Here is a 17,999-nt window from a genome sequence, read left to right as displayed (position 1 = left end):
GTCTTTGGCTATGGGAAGGATGGCACTGTTGGTCTGTTGGAATTTCCTCCACAGTTGCAGTTCTGAGCTCCTAATGCTGAAGTCCCTGGTTGGGAGCTGCAGTGCACTGGTAGAGAGCTGTTGATACTCAGAGCGAAGCTCTAGCCCAAGTCCACTCTGTTCCAGCTCTCTGGGAATTATTTCCCAACCTCTTGGTGACACACTGGAGCCACTGACGTGAATAAGCACTGAAGCTAGCCAGGCAAGAACTGGAATGCTGGCAACCCCACTTCCCATCAGCGTGACTTATGCCGGGGCGCCCAGCCCCTCAGGAGCTCAGAGAAGTGGGGCTGTAGCAATGAGATGATTAAGACGGAAGAATGTCTATAAACCATGTATCTCGGTGCCTGCTACTATTGTAGGCTTGTTACATAGGTTTCTTTTCTTTCCGAGTTTTTGGGACTCTGTCCCTAACCCTGTTCCTTATTCACTTTGCTGTTTTCCGGATCTGAGGTTTTGGATGTGAAGCATCCCCAGCGTCTCCTATAAGAGATACTGGCTCATGAAAGCTGCAAAATGGGATGAGACTTTGGGGCATGTGATTGCTGGATCTGTAGAGCCTTTTCTTTTCTTTTCTTTTTTTATTTGACAGAGAGATCACAAGCAGGCAGAGAGGCAGGCAGAGAGAGAGGAGGAAGCAGGTTCCCGAGAGAGCAGAGAGCCCGATGCGGGGCTCGATCCCAGGACTCCGAGATCATGACCTGAGCCAAAGGCAGCGGCTTAACCCACTGAGCCACCCAGGCGCCCCTGTAGAGCCTTTTCTAAGCTGTTGTGTTTGTTATTCATGAACACAGCAGCATGGCGAGCCTGGGTTGATACATTCCTAAAGGCTCCACAGGGTATGGTATTCTAGTGGGCAACAAAATAATCACAGCAGTGCATGGTAGTGTGCCCTCTTGCTCTCCATCATTGCCATGTGCTGCATCCCCAAGTGTTTGTTTCTCCAGATAGTGGGCTTATAATTTCAGGAGAAACCACCTGCAGAGAGCTCAGTTGGTCATTTCTATTAATGATAAGAGGATACTTTCTGAAGTTAGGTTGCTTTAGTTTTCCCTTGGCTTCAAAAGGGGGCAGAGATTTGGGAAAAGGAAACCAGTATCCTGGCTAATGTGGTTCAACACTCTTCTGTTGACAAGTACAGGTAATCAGGTGCTCTGCATTCTGCCACTTCCTTTGTTATTTTGTAAAACATTCTTTCATGATCCCTAGTATAATAGATTGAACTCCTCAGGGAAAACCCATAGATATGGGGACATTAAAAACTAATAGTAGAGGCAAAAAATTAAGAATCCTATGACAAGGGATGCCTGGGTGGCTCAGTTGGTCTAAATGTGTGCCTTCAGCTTAGGTCAGTACTACATTGGGCTTCTTGCTTCTCCTTCTGCCTGCCGCTCCCTCCTGCTTGTGTTCTCTCTCTCTCTGACAAATAAATAAATTAAAAAAAAAAAAAAAAGACTCCTACAACAACTTCACTCTGTTATAATTTTGTCTTTTAGTAGACCTGAGCTTTTTTTTTTTTTTTAATCCTTCTTTTTTAAAAGGTTTTATTTTTAAGTAATCTCTACATCCAATGTGGGGTTCAAACTTACAACCTTGAGATCAAGAGTTGCTTGCCCTTCCAACTGAGCCAGCCAACCCTCTCCCCTTTTAAAAAGATTTTATTTTTGAGTAATCTCTATACCCATCATGGGCCTTGAACTTATAACCCCGAGATGGAGAATCACATGCTGTACTGACTGAACCAGCCAGGCACCCTAGACTTTGAGGCACATCTTTCAGATAACTGGGACAGTCATCTCATTACTTGTGGCCCTGGGAGGGAAGAAGGCTATTGCCCCTTATGGTACAATTTGACTTTTTTTTTTTTTTTTTTTTAACAATTTGCTTTTTAAAAATGTGATCTTTAAAACACTCTGTTTCAGCCTTCAGCATTATCAATGGAATCTTAATTACTGGATCTGAGACATAGAAAGTCCCCTGACGAGCTCACACTGAGCCTGCTCTAAAGTAGACTCTGGGATGCTATGGCATCGGAATGGCGAGCATTTTCGAGGGGGAAATTCTGAGAAAACAGTTCCTGACTAATGAGTTGGCATGTTGGTGGGTAGTAACAGAAGTCTGAGATGCACACCCTGTTCTGGACACTCTGTACTTGACCTACAAGACTAATGTGCCAGAAACAACCTATAGAATATAGCCTGTGTTTAATTACGAGTTCTCGGAATTTACACATGTGATGTGTTCATGAGAACTGAAGTCTTCATGGGAAGTAAAGCTGGAGTTGGGTTTTCAAGGAGTAAAGGTGAGGTTGTGAGGTGAAGCATTTAAAGACAAGCGGTGATGCGGACTATTCTAGAACCTAGAGGATTGCTAGGAGAAATAGGAGGTATTAGAACTGTCTTTTCCAATCCTTCATTTTACATCAGGTGCGCCCTAGGAGGTAAAAGGCCGAGAGACTGGTGGTACAAAGTAAGCTATTTTGAGGCTGGATTTTGGGACGTCTTAAAAGGTGCTGGGTGCCTTATGAGATCAAAGCGTGTGGCGAGAAGGCTTTTTAGGAAGCATTTCATTGAGGGGTATGAACCCTGTGTTACACCTGTGGTGTTGCCTGAGAAAACAGCATTATGATCCTTGCAATGGAAGAAATAATTTTATGTACTCACTCTTGGTTTCTGAGTCCTCTGGTTTTCCACCTGCAACCCATCACCCCTGCCCAATACACACCTTCAGGGCACATTTCTATGTTAATGCTAGGCGAGGATCAAACTTTGTCCTTTCCAGGGCTATTTGCATTTTAACTGGGACAACGAGTTCCAGAGAAAATAATGCATCTAAAAGGTAGAGTTTGAGACCTCAGTGACTTCAAATGAAGGAGCTTTCTTTGTGTTCCCAAAATCAGGGTATATAAGAGGAGCATATTAGAAAGTAGGGGCGCCAGAGGCGGGGTGCCTGGGTGGCTCAGTTGGTTAAGAAAGTGGGGGTGGGGCGGAGGTCTGAGAAGAGGACATCCTAGGCCTGGCACTTAGTATACTGACACTCATATTTGTTAATGAATGAAACTCTTTAGTGAATGAGTGAATTGATGAATATAGCTCAGGGGTGTAGGGTGCTTGCAGAGAGAAGAGAAACGGATGAAAATAGAACCTTTAAAGGGGGAATTAATATGACTTGATGACTATGTGATCCTAAGAAACAAGGAGGGAGAGAGCATTAAAAAAATTACACATACACAATCTTGTTTGAGAGAGTACCCCTGGTGAAACCAGGAAACTGGGACAGTCCTGTGTTTAACATATGGGCACACAGCTCTCATTTCTAAGTCAATGCTTGGAAACCTTCCTTCAGTTCACCTGTTTGTTAAGTTACTTACATGCGTTGCTGCCTTACTCCCTGCTTCTTCTCCCTAAAGTCCTCTGTTTAACTTTTTCTCCCATTTCTGTGTGCCTGGGAAAACGGGAAGGAAAGTGGGGCTCAATAGAAATTGTGGGCTCAGATATCTTCTTACAAAGGACCCAAAGAGTTCTTATCCTTTCCTCTCTCTTACTCCCAGTTAAATGTGTCACTTTAAAATTTCTTAAGGAAAACATGTCTTAAAAAAACAACACCAAAACCATATGCCTCTGTGTGTGTGTGTGTGTATGTGTGTGTATATACATATATATGTGTGTGTATATGCACATACATGCCTTTGCTTGGAAATTTATGATTACAGTGACTTTCACTTTTTGCTTCCCTTTTGCACAGAAAATGCCGCCCTTGGTAATGGAGAGATAACAAGCTGACTTGCCTCCAGAAGGCATTCCTCCTAAACAGACTGGTTTGCTCTGATCTGTATAAACACTCCTGCCTGCTGACCAGTGGTCTGTATTTATGAAGCACTTGGAAAACACGGCAAGCTGCAGAGAGTGACCATGAATAGCAAACTTAATTTGGTTTAATGTGTTTTGGCTTGCTTGACCTCACCAGAATAAAAATGTGCCTGTTTGAATTATTGTATTGGGAGTTTAAAAAAAAATTCTAGAGACATTTATCTCATTGGAAGAACCTTGGGATCGCTTTAGCAAAGGTTTAAGTCCATGTTTAATGTCAGAGAGACTTGAGAAATGTTTAACATAGAGCTTTAATCACAGATTAGTTTATTGTGAGTTCTGAATTTTTAAGAGCCTGAATTACTATTTTTTTTTCTTGCTACTTTTTTCCATAGACGATTGGCTGGCAACGACCTTTCTTTTATCCACCCAAAGGCCTTGTCTGGGTTGAAAGAACTCAAAGTTCTGTAAGTAATGCAATTTTAGAGTTCTGCAGCTGGCTGTGTATTTTCTTTTTGCATAGTCAACATGCTTGGAGCTAGGGTAAGCACAGTTTCTTTTAGTTCAGGATTAAAAGATTTAAGGAGTGGCCAATGGGTAATGTGGGAGGCGAGGGTTGATTTAGGCAACCTTGGGTCTAGATAACAAAAGTTAAAACTCTAAATAATAGGTGTTCTGACCTTCAGTGCATTACAGTTGAATGTATTAGGCTTTTTTGTGGGGCTAATGGATTGAATCAAAATCATATTTAAACTTTACTAGTAGAGTTTTGTTTCTACTTATTGTATAGCTGTAAGAACTTTGAATTAGCTGACCCTAAAGGGGAAAAAAAGGCTTACAAAAACTCAAAATGCTAAAAATCGTTTTAAAGCTAAAAGGAATTAAGATGCCTATCATTTACAGAGTCTGTGAGGGACCAGGAAATAAATTCCTGGCATTGGTTAGGGGTATAGACTATGGCAGGCTGGGGAACAGGTGAACTCACTACCAGCCCCATTTCTGCCACTAGCTTGCTGGGTAACCCTCTGCAAGTCACCCCTGGTTCGGGGAATTATATGTGGCTTTTACCATTCCATTCTGTGGTTATGACTCATGTCAAGCAGTCATTTTATTAATATGATTAGAAATGGCTTTAGGCAAAAATAATAAATATTTCATTTTTGGTACTGATCTATGCCTCTCTTCTCTAACTGTTAGATCGTTTAAAGCTCTTTTTCTGCTCTGGCCCACCATTCACTGAGGACATGTCTGTTGCTCCCTAAGAGCTCAGGATCGCTGTCTTCTTGGAAAAATTGGCTTGACCCAAGGTCCATATTTCTGGGCTCTGCTTTGTTCCAATTTGAAAAGGCACTAGGGATTCCAATAGGTTTGCTTGTTATATTTCTCAGTTAACTTGTTATGCTTCCTAATTAATATTAACAGTCCCTATGGTGACAAACATTAATTAGGGTGCTTTAATTCCTAAGAGTGAAGCACCCCTGGAAATGTGTATTACCAGTAGGTCTGTGTTAAGAGATGGCTTAGGGATAGCAGCTCAGGTTTCATTTCTGGATTCATAGCAAATGTTTCTTGCTTTTTTGCAGTTTTCTTTCCTTGGGTTCTCTCCACCTTGATCTCTCCCCCTTTCCTGCCATTGGAAATATTTTTTGGATAAAAACGCTCTGAATTCTTCTAGGAAAAAATAGTGACAATTGCCTGTTATTCACTAACCAAAAATTTCCTTCCAGAACCCTGCAAAACAATCAGTTGAAAACAGTTCCCAGTGAAGCCATTCGAGGACTGAGTGCTTTGCAGTCTTTGTAAGTAGCTTTTTGGTTTTCTGTATCCTAAATCACGAGTAGACCACTCTGGCTGCTAAATGTGTAAAGAACTGGAATCCCAGGAAAAGGGAAGATTTATTCTCTCACCTGGGATAAAATCGGAGATGGGTAGGAGCTATTACCAAAACGCCGTTTGGTGAGAGAGAATGATGTGGTTCAGTTTACTCCCTCTCTTATCTCAGACGCTGGGAGAAAAGTTACAAGCAAACCCACGGCTAGGTATGATTCCGGAAGCTTCTATGACAGGTGATCTTCACCTCTTTAGAACCAGAGTTATGTGTACAGAAGTTCTAGAGTCTTAACGCCATGATGGTCACAGTTACAGAGAGGCTTCTGTTTTAGGTGGTAATGATAATCAGACCAAACTGATTATAATTCCTCATCTGTGGACCTTGAAGTCACATTGGGGGTGGTAACTTGGTCTCTTGTATTACCTTCTTCCCAAGTGTTTCTTTTTGAGGAGAGTTTGGTTTTATGTGGAGCATTCAAGTTTTCAGTTCTGGGTTTTTACCATGCTCAAAAGCTTGGTTTTTATTAATTTCAAATTTTTTTTTTTTAAAGATTTATTTATTTTAGGAAGAGAGAGGGAGAGGGCGAGTGAGAGTAAATAGGGGGAGGGGCAGTGACAGAAGGAGAGGGAGAGAAAGAAGCCCAAGCAGACTCTGCACTGAGACTAGAGCCCTACACGGCGCTGAGTCTCATGACCTGAGCTGAAGCCAAGAGTCAGACACTCAACCGACTGAGCCACCCAAGTACTCCAAAAGCTTTTTCATATAGCACTTCGCTTTGTTCTTTTTTTTTTTTTTTTAATAAACATATAATACATTTTTATCCCCAGGGTTACAGGTCTGTGAATCGCCAGGTTTACACACTTCACAGCACTCACCACTTTGTTCTTTTTTACATTCTTTCCTCTGTGTGTGTGTGTGTGTGTGTGAGTGTGTATGCATGTATGTATATGAACCTGGAGGACAGTGGTCACTGCTTCCACTTTTTTTTTTTTTTTAAAGATTTTGTTTATTTATTTGACAGAGATTGAGATCACAAGCAGGCAGAGAGGCAGGCAGAGAGGGGGATGGGAAGTAGGCTCCCCGCTGAGCAGAGAGCCCGACGTGGGGCTCGATCCCAGGACCCTGAGATCATGACCTGAGCCGAAGGCAGAGGCTCAACTCACTGAGCCACCCAGGCGCCCCCTTTTTTTTTTTTTTAAGTTTTATTTATTTATTTGACAGAGAGAGATCACAAGTAGGCAGAAAGGCAGGCAGAGAGAGAGAGAGAGAGAGAGATTGAGAAGCAGGCTCCGCTCTGAGCAGAGAGCCCAATGGGGGCCTCGATCCCAGGATCCTGAGATCATGACCAGAGCCAAAGGCAGAGGCTTAACCCACTGAGCCACCCAGGTGCCCCATGCTTCCACTGTTTTGATGCACAAACCCATATACCTCCCTTCCCACTCCAGCGGTGGATCAGGTAAGCAGCAGTGGTATCACCAGAACCATGAAAAATCCACGGAAGATTTTGAAGAAACAATGAATTTTTGTATTAAATAAACATATTTGTTAATGACTAGAATGAATGTTATAAACTGGTGTTGTTAGGGCTACAACTTTAGTTTTTCTCATCTTTGGGACTGGAAGATCCAGCGAGAAGCACTGAACTGATGCATGTGGTTATTACAATTTGCTTTTTGGCCAGATTAAGAAAAGCCGTTAGCTTATTTATCTGGCTTGTCTGGTTTGGGATCCCCGCTTTGCCACTTAAACTAGCTGTGTGAGATAGTGCAAGTTATTTAAAATTCTCCATACAGCAGCATGCTCATTACTTGCCGTATGTGAAGATGTGTGAATATGTGAAAAGCACTTGTAACAATATCTGACATGTCGTAGGTGTTCAAGAAACATTTGTGGAATCTACTAATAGTAATAATGATATATTTTATCAGTGCTTTCTTTTGATTCTTAGTTTACCCAGTTTACATAACCAGGTGATGGGAATGTCTGATAGTAATGGAAAAATATTCTTTATTTTATTTTACCTTTTTTTAAAAAAGTATTCTTTGAAACAAGGAACTTGGTTAGTTTGTAATTCTCCTAGAATAACAAATACCAATGCACACTGTTTGGCCTAATTGCAAATAGAGTGGGGGAAGGTGTGGTTTGTCAAAGTGTGGCCCTTTGACCTGCAGTGCAGACCCCTAAACCGTATCTTGGAAGTGTTGGTATTTTCTCTTTAAAGGTAAGATCTAGCAAGCTATATTTTTAAAGAAACTTCCCCAGGAAATTCTCATGTGTATGGAAGTTTTGAGAATCACTCTGAATAAAAAATTGTAATAGATTGCACATGTATATGTTCTGGGTTACAAAATTAGGTTTTAACCATATCATGTAGTTGAGTAATCTACTAATCTGTCCCATACGTTTTTCTTTTTATTGCCTTTTGAAATAACTTTATTTTTATTTATTTTCTTAAAAGATTTTATCCATTTATTTGACAGAGAGAGACACAGCAAGAGAGGGAACACAGGCAGAGGGAGTAGGAGAGAGAGAAGCAGGCTTCCAGTCGAGCAGGGAGCCCGATGCAGGGCTCCATCCCAGGACCTTGGGATCATGACCTGAGCCTAAGGCAGACGCTTAATGACTGGGCCACCCAGGTGCCCCTGAGATAACTTTAAATATATGCTTTTGTAGGAAACACCTATAGCAGAAGACTTGATTGAAAATGATTGAGCTGCTTGTCTCTGCTTACTGATAAAAAACCATTTTTTAACTGCATCCAAAACACATCTCTGGAAATTAGATTAGCTTTTCATTTAGATTAGATAATCTCCTAGTTAATGTGAAAATAAATATGTACAAATAAAGGGGTACCTGGATGGCTCAGTTGATTGGGCATCTGACTCTTTATTTTGGCTCAGGTCATGAGATCGAGCCCCAGGCTCTGTGCTCAGCATGGAGTCTGCTGGAGATTCTCTCTCCCCTTTTCCCTCTGCCCCTACTTGTGTGCGCTCTCATTCTCTCTCAAATAAATAAGTAAATCTTTAAAAAATACGTACTATAAAGCATATTATACACTGTAAAGGTTAAACTTTAGAAATGTATCTAATGTCATAAAGAGTATCTGAGGCATTCATTTAATTTCTAGTTTTTTTTTTAAATTTTTATTTTTTTTAAAAATTATTTATTTGAGAGAGAGAGAGAGAGAGCAATGAGCAAGGTCAGGGGCAGAGGGAAAAGCAGGCTCTCCACTGAGTGGGGAGCCAGACACAGGGCTCTATCCTGAGACTCTGGGATCATGACCTGAGCCAAAGGCAGCCGTTTAACTGACTGATCCACTCAGAAGTTCTAGCTTAAAAAGAAGTTTAATTTAAGGTGAGAAATACATTAAATAGCTAATTTTGCTACAATGCCAAGTTGTGGAACATAGGATTTGTTATTTGCCATACCTATTTGAGTAGACTCTGAGTAGACTCCCTCAGTGAATCAATTGGAATGAGTTCCTTCCCAGACATGTGACTGTGTCACCCCTACACACTTTCTGACCTTGGACAGGATGTACAGGAGGGAGCCATCTTACCTCCCTCAGAGCCAGATTCATTAAACATTTTAAATAGTCATTTTCTTGTGTTACTTAAGGAACTTCATATGGCGTTGTTCTTGTTTCCCAAACTAAATGATCAAAATAGTCCTTTTGTTTAGTTAGAAGGCTGAAAAAGACAAAGCTAAAATCTTTGAGCTTTAGAACAGAAAAACCATGAAGAAAACATACAAATAGATTGTGGTCAATAAGCACGTTAAAGTCCACATGACATTTACTGATAATTTAGATTTAAGGTTTTTTCACAGTAGGTTTCTCCCTCTGAAATAATATTTTTAAAAAAGCATGTTGTGCTCATCACTCATTGAGTGAATTGCATAGTTTAAATTATCTCCAAAATTGGGATGGGGGTGGAGTAGAGAGGAGTCAAAGCCAACTATTTTTTTTTAATAATTTTTTTAAAGATTTTTATTTATTTATTTGACAGACAGAGATCACAGGTAGGCAGAGAGGCAGAGAGGCAGGGAGAGAGAGAGGAAGGGAAGCAGGCTCCCTGCTGAGCAGAGAGCCTGATGCGGGGCTCGATCCTAGGACCCTGGGATCATGACCTGAGCTGAAGGCAGAGGCTTTAACCCACTGAGCCACCCAGGCGCCCCCAACTATTTTTTTTTTTTTTAAGGCATTGGGATGTTTTTATCTGCATCAGAAACACAAGGAGCTAAGTGTCGGCCTGTTTTACTTAGAAGGAAATGTACATGGGTTTGTTTGCATAGTGGGTGTAGCAGTCAAGTTAGATACAATTGAAATTCTGTCATGGTGTAAAACAGTCTTATCGCCACTTGAGTTCAGTTTGCAAATCTGATCTTCAGACCTGAATTACATGAAAGATTTCCTTGTGGTTCTGAAGCAGCGCTCAGAAGGAGCAAAGTTCGTTTGGGGGAGTTGAAATTGACCAGAAGTAGTTTGATGCAAGAGTATGACGATAATTATAAAATCTGAAAGTGAATTGTCAGAGTGAGTACAAAGGTAGCGTGATAGCCTTTCACAAAGCCATGAAAATGGCTAAGGCGTTACCTGAACAGGCTATTAAAATGACATGTCAGAATTTGCTCCAGTGGATTCTTTTCCCCTTAAATTAGATCACACTTCTATTGAATGGTAAAGGAGGATTTCAAAGACTCAATTTCCTAGGTTTTCCATAATAACGTATTATTGTAATAATTTATACTTGAAAGTGGTAACAAAATGTAACACTGTAATATATACATTAGTAAGTTAGAAGTAGAGAGAAAAGGGGAAAGCTTTTGATTACACCGAGTAGATGTTGGTAACAGACATTCCTCAGTAAAATCTGCGCGTGGAATTATTTGTTATTGTAATTTCATTTAAGGCAAGAAAAAAAAGTATGTGAGTTTCAGTAAGATATAAAACAGGCTTTTGAGAATAGGGAATAGAAGCACATTTTAAAGACAAAAATAGTAAGGGAATTCAGTTAATACGATGTTAACCCTTTAACAACAAAAGTACACTTAAAGTAGTAGTTCTGTCTTGCCAGATGGAGTTTCAAGGGTAGAATATGTTACACAAGCCCTCGTTATTTCCCCACATTCTATTCATGCATCTACTGAATCAATGATAGTATTTTCTTGGTCTCTTAGTTAGGATGAATATTAAGTATTTAGGTCATTGGTACAAAGCCATAATTCTAAGACTGTTTCTCTGTGAAACATTCATCTTGGTGTAAGGCAAACTCTACATTTATGAGTGTGCCCCCCAATATCTGCATGTGAACTGAGGTGTAAGGATTAACCACTGAGTCACAACAAATGCTTTGCCTCATTTAGCTTCTTATTTAAGTGTCTCATTTTTTCCAGAGTTCTTCCTTTTGATCTCTTATGTGTGACTTTACAATTTGGGGAAATTTTTAGCACAGAGGAAATTGTGTCTGTGTGTTTACTGTTGTATTACTATTTTGCATAATAGATAGTTTAATTACTGGCTTAACTCAAAACTTGCCTGAATATCTTGCCCTAAGCTAAGGCCATCTCTTTTCTACGATGGTACATGGTACAGAATTCTGCAGGAGCATAAATGGTGTATGTAATACTGAAATTATGCTAAAAAGGTACGGATAGCTTTCCTTATAGTATTTTACCACATCTTAATGAAACACTTTTATAGAGGGGTTAATTTCGGTAGAGTGTTGTGTGCGTATGTAGGCAAGCCTCGCTCATTATTTTTGGTGAATATCAATGCACATCATCATCAATATGATTAAATAAGCAGTTTACACTTTTGAAGTGCTCTAATGCTGAGAAACTGGAAAGGGACTTCAATTTGTACAATTAAGATACGACCCAAAACCCTTGCTTGGCCTACGGGTTCTATATAACTTGGTCTCGGTTTGCATCCCCAGCTATGGCTCCCCAGACCCTCCACACCTCCCTCCTGTGTTCTGATCACTCTGATCTTCTGGGAGTTGCTTGGACCATTTCTGCTGAGTCTCTGCCCTCTGGATTTGTTTGAATAGCACCTTCTTAGAAATGGTTTTCCTGACCAATGCATTTTAAGTAGCTACCCTTCTCCCTTAGTCCCTATTAGTCTTTACCTCAGGACCCTGTTTATTTATTTCATAGCACTTAAGCACTCCATAGTCACTCTTAAAGTGCATTATATTGGGGGTCATTCTCCATTAGTATGTCAGTCTCTTGAGGACAGGCCTCCTCATGTAGGTGTTTACCATTTTTATCTTTTGTGCCTAACAAGATACTCAGTTTAGATGTGTTGAATAAATTGCAGATAATTAAATCAACTGCAAGTAGAATTTAATTGCATTAACCATTTTTTTAACTTTTTTTTTAAAGATTTTATTTATTTATTTGACAGAGATCACAAGTAGGCAGAAAGGCAGGCAGAGAGAGGAGGAAGCAGGCTCCCTGCTGAGCAGAGAGCCTGATGTGGGGCTCGATCCCAGGACCCTGAGATCACGTCTTAAGGCAGAGACCTTAACCCACTGAGCCACCCAGGTGCCCCTGCATTAACCATTTAGTTACATTATATGGTTGATTATAGGTCCAGTGTCTCTCTTTCCCTAAGTGGTAGTTCCTCAAGGTTGTGAAGCGTGAGTGTGTGTGTGTGTGTGTGTGTGTGTGTGTGAGAGAGAGAGAGAGAGAGACAGACAGAGACAGAGACAGAGAGAGAGAGAATACTCCACACATTAAAGCAAATCTCCTAAGCAGCTCCATACCCAGGACTTTGCCAGTCTTTATATGAAGGATGCTTGTCTCTTCTCAGGGGTCAGTGCGAGAGAATCTAAGGAATAAAGAGCCTAAAAATGTCTTTTCCCAAATGGATTCTTAAGTTAGCTGCTCAGTTCCCTGTACTGTCCTCTTTAGTGCTTATCTCGACTTTATCAAAAAGAAGCTACTATTAGACCCTCACCAGGACCAAGGGTCTTTAACTCCTGCTAATCTGAGGCTGGAGCAGGTGGTTGGGCACAGGGCTCAGCATTTGCCTGGAGGGGAAAGGGGCAATGATGGCAGGCCTGAAGCCGGAGCAGCATAAGGCAACAGGAGGCATACGCACCCTTCTAAAAGAAATTCCTAAACTCGACAGCTGCCAAAATCCATGTCTTTAAAAATATGCCGTCATTTTGACTTTTCTTTTTTTGTGTGTTCCCTGATTTTCACCAAAGAGGTTCATGCCTGGAAGGTATGAATTTACGTAGTGAAGATATAGCATCAAGGGATTCATGCAAACAGTTGTGATTTGCCTGGTGCATACTGTCCTTCATCTTATTAATATCAGGGTGCCTCTGTGTCAAAAAGCAATTGTTCCCTTAATTATGCCTGATTTTGCCGACAGTAACATTTAGGACATAATTTTCCAGGTTTTTAGATGGGGACTTAAATTTTAAGTTTGAATAATCCTATTAGCAAGATGTCTTTGACTCCAGAATTTGGGGAAAAATTAAAAGAAGCCCTAAGGCCACAATAACATTGATCAGAGTGGCTGTTTAATTTTTCTTGTGGACAGTTTGTCCTTTTCTTAGTAACTGTTAATTTTGAACTTAGTGCTAAGAGAAGAAGAGAAGGTTATTTGATCAGTACATGACGCCTATAGTTCTAACATGCCTGGTGGTAATAAGGATTGTTAATAATTTCTTGCTGTGAATATTTTTTGGGGGTAAATATTTCCTTATTTTTTCCCTTTTGGTTCCCAGTCAAAATAGCAGTTAAATTTTAATATCAGATATTAGTTGTGATGTAAAATTTTAAGGACGATAGCTTATTTACTCAGCTTAGTTTCTTCTCTTTTTTTGTACTTTTGATTTATATAGATTCTGAAATATAAAATTCTAGCTTTAACTTCCTGAGAATTTTCTTTAAAAAAAAAAAACAGACATCATTTTGCTATAAAGTTATTCTTAGCCAAAGATTCTGGAGAGATTGAGATTTGCATTCATTCCTTTGTTATGTGGGAAGGGAAAGAAGGGATTTCCATCCTATGGTCTTAGAAAAGTTGTTAGAGTTTATGAGACTTTCTAGAGAAATTGAAGAAATAAGGAATGCCATGACTCTGGTCATTTTTGTAACTCCTTTCTGTTTTGAAAACAGAGTTGTCTGTGACTTGGCTCATTCTGCCAGAATTCGTTCTTGAACATGGTTGTTTCTGTTTCTGTCAGGCGTTTAGATGCTAACCATATTACCTCAGTCCCTGAGGACAGTTTTGAGGGGCTCGCTCAATTACGACATCTGTGGCTGGATGACAACAGCTTGTCAGAAGTGCCCGTGCATCCCCTCAGCAATCTGCCCACTCTGCAGGCACTGACCTTGGCTCTCAACAAAATCTCAAGCATCCCTGACTATGCATTTTCCAATCTTTCGAGCCTGGTAGTTCTGTAAGTATCTGTCCCCTTAAATACCATGTATTTGTGTGAACTTGGGGGCAAAAGCAGATTTCTTGTGACAAATTATTATGAAAGTACATCACTTTTGATTATACTTTTGAAGAGATATTTGGGGGAGTTGCCTATTTTTTTTTTTTTTTTGATAAAATTAAGTGTGCTGATTTTTTAAAATGCAAGGTAGGATAATTAAAAAATTAACATCTGATAATTGTTGAGTCTTTCTAAACTATGTGGCCGTTTGTAATCATAAGAAGAAATTGGGATATTCAGCAAAAACTTAGTACCAGCAATGTATTCAGTGTTAAAAGAAGTGGCATTGTTTTCAGGCACTCACAAAAAATAAGTTTCAGTGATACTTCATGTTTTGACCAACTTGTCTGTTCAAAGAATGTATGATTCTCTGTGTTTTTAATCTTTGAAAACTTGGACATAAAAAAATGGCATTTCTTTTAAAATCTGTTACTCTCAGTGGTGTAAGGTGATACACTCCCCTCCATGCTGGTTCCCCCACTTCCACAAGGGGAGCTCACCAAAATTTCACTTCATATAATGAAAGGCTCATCAGAGCTTTTCTTCTGATATGGGTAAACATTAAAGAATCTTCAGTGTGCATACCATTTTTCCATGAGAGATCCTTTCTGCATTCAGTGAATCCGAGTAGTGCAGCATATATCAAGAGATGTGCAATTTGTTGTCCATTAGTCAAGGGTTGAAATGCTTAGCTACATGGTTGCTTTAAAAGCCAATTTAGATGCATAAAACATTATAATAGTTGCTATTGGGTGATGTAAATGTCGTTTCAATGTTTTTTTTTTTCCATAGACATCTTCATAACAATAAAATTAAAAATTTGGGTCAGCACTGTTTCGATGGACTAGATAACCTGGAGACCTTGTAAGTTGATTCATATTTCAGATGGTTACGTTGTGATATTAATGGTGCAGTTTTGTATTTCCTTGTAGAAAAGGAAAAAAATAATGGTCTTGAGTTCAGCTCACTATTGTTTTTAAAGATTTATTTATTTATTTGACAGAGAGAGACAGCACAAGTAGGCAAAGAGAGAAGGGGAAGCAGGCTCCCTGCTAAGCAGAGAGCCCCATGCGGGGCTCAATCCCAGAACCCTGAGACCATGACTGAGCCAAAGGCTTAACCCACTGAGCCACCCAGGTGCCCTGAGTTTAGCACACTATTAACTGGCTTTAATACATGACTAAATTCTTGCCATCAAATAACACAGTTAGGAATACTAATCTCAGTTTATGGTTAAAAATGGTGCACAAGTTTGGACTTGTTATTTCTTTCAAAAGTACATGTAAAGAGCAGTTTGATCTGCCAGGCCGTCTGTCTACTTTCTCAAAAATTTTGATTTTGTTAAAATGTAAAATGTTCCAGTTTTGGAACATTGAGCCTTATAAAATTAATTCTGGAAAAAAATCTTCTTTTGTTTGTTTTTTCCATGATTTCAATTGCCTTACCTAATTATTAACCCTGGGGTTTGAATATTTTCTCTGCTTTCTTATACACTAAATGAAATAAACTTCTCCGTTTTGCTTAGGATACTTTCATTGTTATTCTTACTAGTTAAAGTATTTGGGAATTCTGGCTGTTTCAACTGCACACTGCACCACTGTTTGAGCAAAAGACATCGTGCAGCTATGTGTAATTAAAAGTAGGATCTCTATCCTTTTGTTTTAGTTAATTTTAGTCATCTTTATGAGAAGATTTATAGCATTTGCTATTGTGGCATAGTAAATGATTCAGAAAATGTCCCAATTAGTAACATTTAGTTCGTAACATTTGATTGGAATGCTCAGGATTTGTAATATTTTGTTGAATTGAATATTCTGGTTGGCTGTCAGTTAATGAGAAGACCTAAAACCTTTTAGTTCTTTATTAATCCACTTTCCTGTCTAAATAACCAAAGGATAGTGAACATCAATGGATATTTGAAGGTTGAAGCTCTTGAAGAAGAAGGTAGTTCCAAGCTCAGTTCTCCTTTACTGTGTAAATACCAGTGAACCAGAACACCGGATGGATCTTCTGATACTAGACCGTGTATACTCTTCCAGTTATATGAAAAGGAAACCTCTTCCTTCCAGCTAAATTTTTATTTGCCGTTTTCTTTCTATGTAGAAAAGAAAAACAAAACAGGTCCCTGAAGAGCTGGGCCTTTGATTTTAACTTACTCTCATTCTGAAATCAACCATGATAATCATATGCCAACATGCTCTTTAGGTTATAAAAGAAGTTAAAACTTAAACAGTCAGAATTAAGACTTTTTAGCACAGATCACTGTGGCTTTTCTCTCTCCTAATTAATGTAACATTTTCAACAAATTATAACCTGCTTCAAGACAATAATTGTGGGAGGCCATCCTGGTCCTTCCCCTTGTTCATATTTATCTCCGGTCCTCCACCTGATAGTAGGGCTGAGGTCAGCTGCCTACATGCCAGAATTTCAGGAAGTCACTCCCAACCCCAAATGGAAACCTTGGTTTCAGGCTATTGTCATTTAGAAATGGATATTCCATAAATTCCATTTTATGGTGAATTTCCTGAGAAATGTCACTCGGATGATTTGTTTATTTAATGTACCAATAAACTGTGATTGAGAATTCCTTGACCTTGTAAAATGAACTTAAAACCAACATAGATGAATTACGATTCTTTTTTTTTTTTTTTTCCTGTTCAGTATTCTAAGAAAAGGTGTAAGAAACTACAGGATTTTAAATGGCACTATGGTTGGTGAACAGAGATCACCATCCAGAGGATGTGATTTTTAAGGAATGCATTTATACCAAAATGCCTTATAAATTGTACTACTCTTCAGTGTCCTTACATGCTTCTCCTATTTTTTTTCTAGGGACCTGAATTACAATAATTTGGGGGAATTTCCTCAGGCTATTAAAGCCCTTCCTTGCCTAAAAGAGCTGTGAGTATTGTTTTGCTCTCTCTACACCTTAGTATCCTTCGAACTCACCACTTAATGTTCCAACAGTGAAATTTGAAAACCTCTTTGCTCCATTACATATATCACAATACACAGACACACATGATCACACAGACTGGATTACGTTAGTTAGTACAGACAGTTTTGAGCCTGGATTTCTGTGCTGGGCTCCATACTGCTGAAACAAGAGCCATAATATATGGTCCTTGCCAGTTGGAAGCTTGGAGTCTTAGTGGCACTGGGGAGGCTAACCATGTAATACAGAGAGCAGTTGCTATGTAGAAATAAGTGCTAAATGAAGAGGGTAAATGAACCATCCCAGAAAAAAGACCTCATTGAGAATTGGGGTCATTGGAAAAGGTAGCACTGAAGAGAAAGAATTTGACTGGAGTTAAAAGGGTAGAGGTGTGTGTGTGTGTGTTTGCGTGTGTGTGTGTGTATTTATTTATAGTAAAGATCTGTTTATTTGAAAGAGAGAGTGAGCGCACAAATTGGGGGAGGGGCAGAGGGAGAGAGAATCTCAAGCAGACACCACGCCCAGCACAGAGCCTGATGTGGGCCTCACTCTCACAACCCTGAGATCATGACCTGAGCCACCCAGGCTCACAACCCTGAGATTATTTAACCACCTGAGCCACCCAGGAACCCCAAAGGGTAAGGGGGCATTTTAGATGTTGGCTTTGTCAAGGGCAGAGGTAGGAATGTACATGGCATCGCGGGGCTTGTGTATGGTCATCCGTTGACAGCAAATACTCTGACACATGTTGCTTAAGGACTAAATGTAAGGTGACAGAGGAATATGGATGTTAAAACACCTTATGATTCTCACTCATGGTCTAAAGTTCTTTGTTGAGAAAGCAACAACTCAGCGTGTATGAGAGATGGGTTTAAGAGGAATTAGGAAATGGTCCTGGAAAGGATGAGATGGAATTGAAACTTCAG

General features: G+C 39.7%; 1 protein-coding gene across 1 annotated transcript in view; it reads left to right on the top strand.

Moving 5' to 3' along the window:
- The window catches only part of LGR4 (leucine rich repeat containing G protein-coupled receptor 4), a 103,602-nt gene that overhangs the window by 71,607 nt on the left and 13,996 nt on the right, over window positions 1-17,999 (top strand). The window contains exons 3-7 of the mRNA XM_047747272.1: window positions 4,244-4,315; window positions 5,576-5,647; window positions 13,884-14,099; window positions 14,931-15,002; window positions 16,971-17,039. Of these exons, the coding sequence (XP_047603228.1) occupies window positions 4,244-4,315; window positions 5,576-5,647; window positions 13,884-14,099; window positions 14,931-15,002; window positions 16,971-17,039 (501 nt within the window). The remainder of the gene's footprint in view (window positions 1-4,243; window positions 4,316-5,575; window positions 5,648-13,883; window positions 14,100-14,930; window positions 15,003-16,970; window positions 17,040-17,999) is intronic.

Source organism: Lutra lutra, chromosome 10 (genome assembly GCF_902655055.1).
Source record: "Lutra lutra chromosome 10, mLutLut1.2, whole genome shotgun sequence".
NCBI classification, from domain to species: Eukaryota; Metazoa; Chordata; class Mammalia; order Carnivora; family Mustelidae; genus Lutra; species Lutra lutra.
This window is presented reverse-complemented; position numbering and strand designations above follow the sequence as displayed.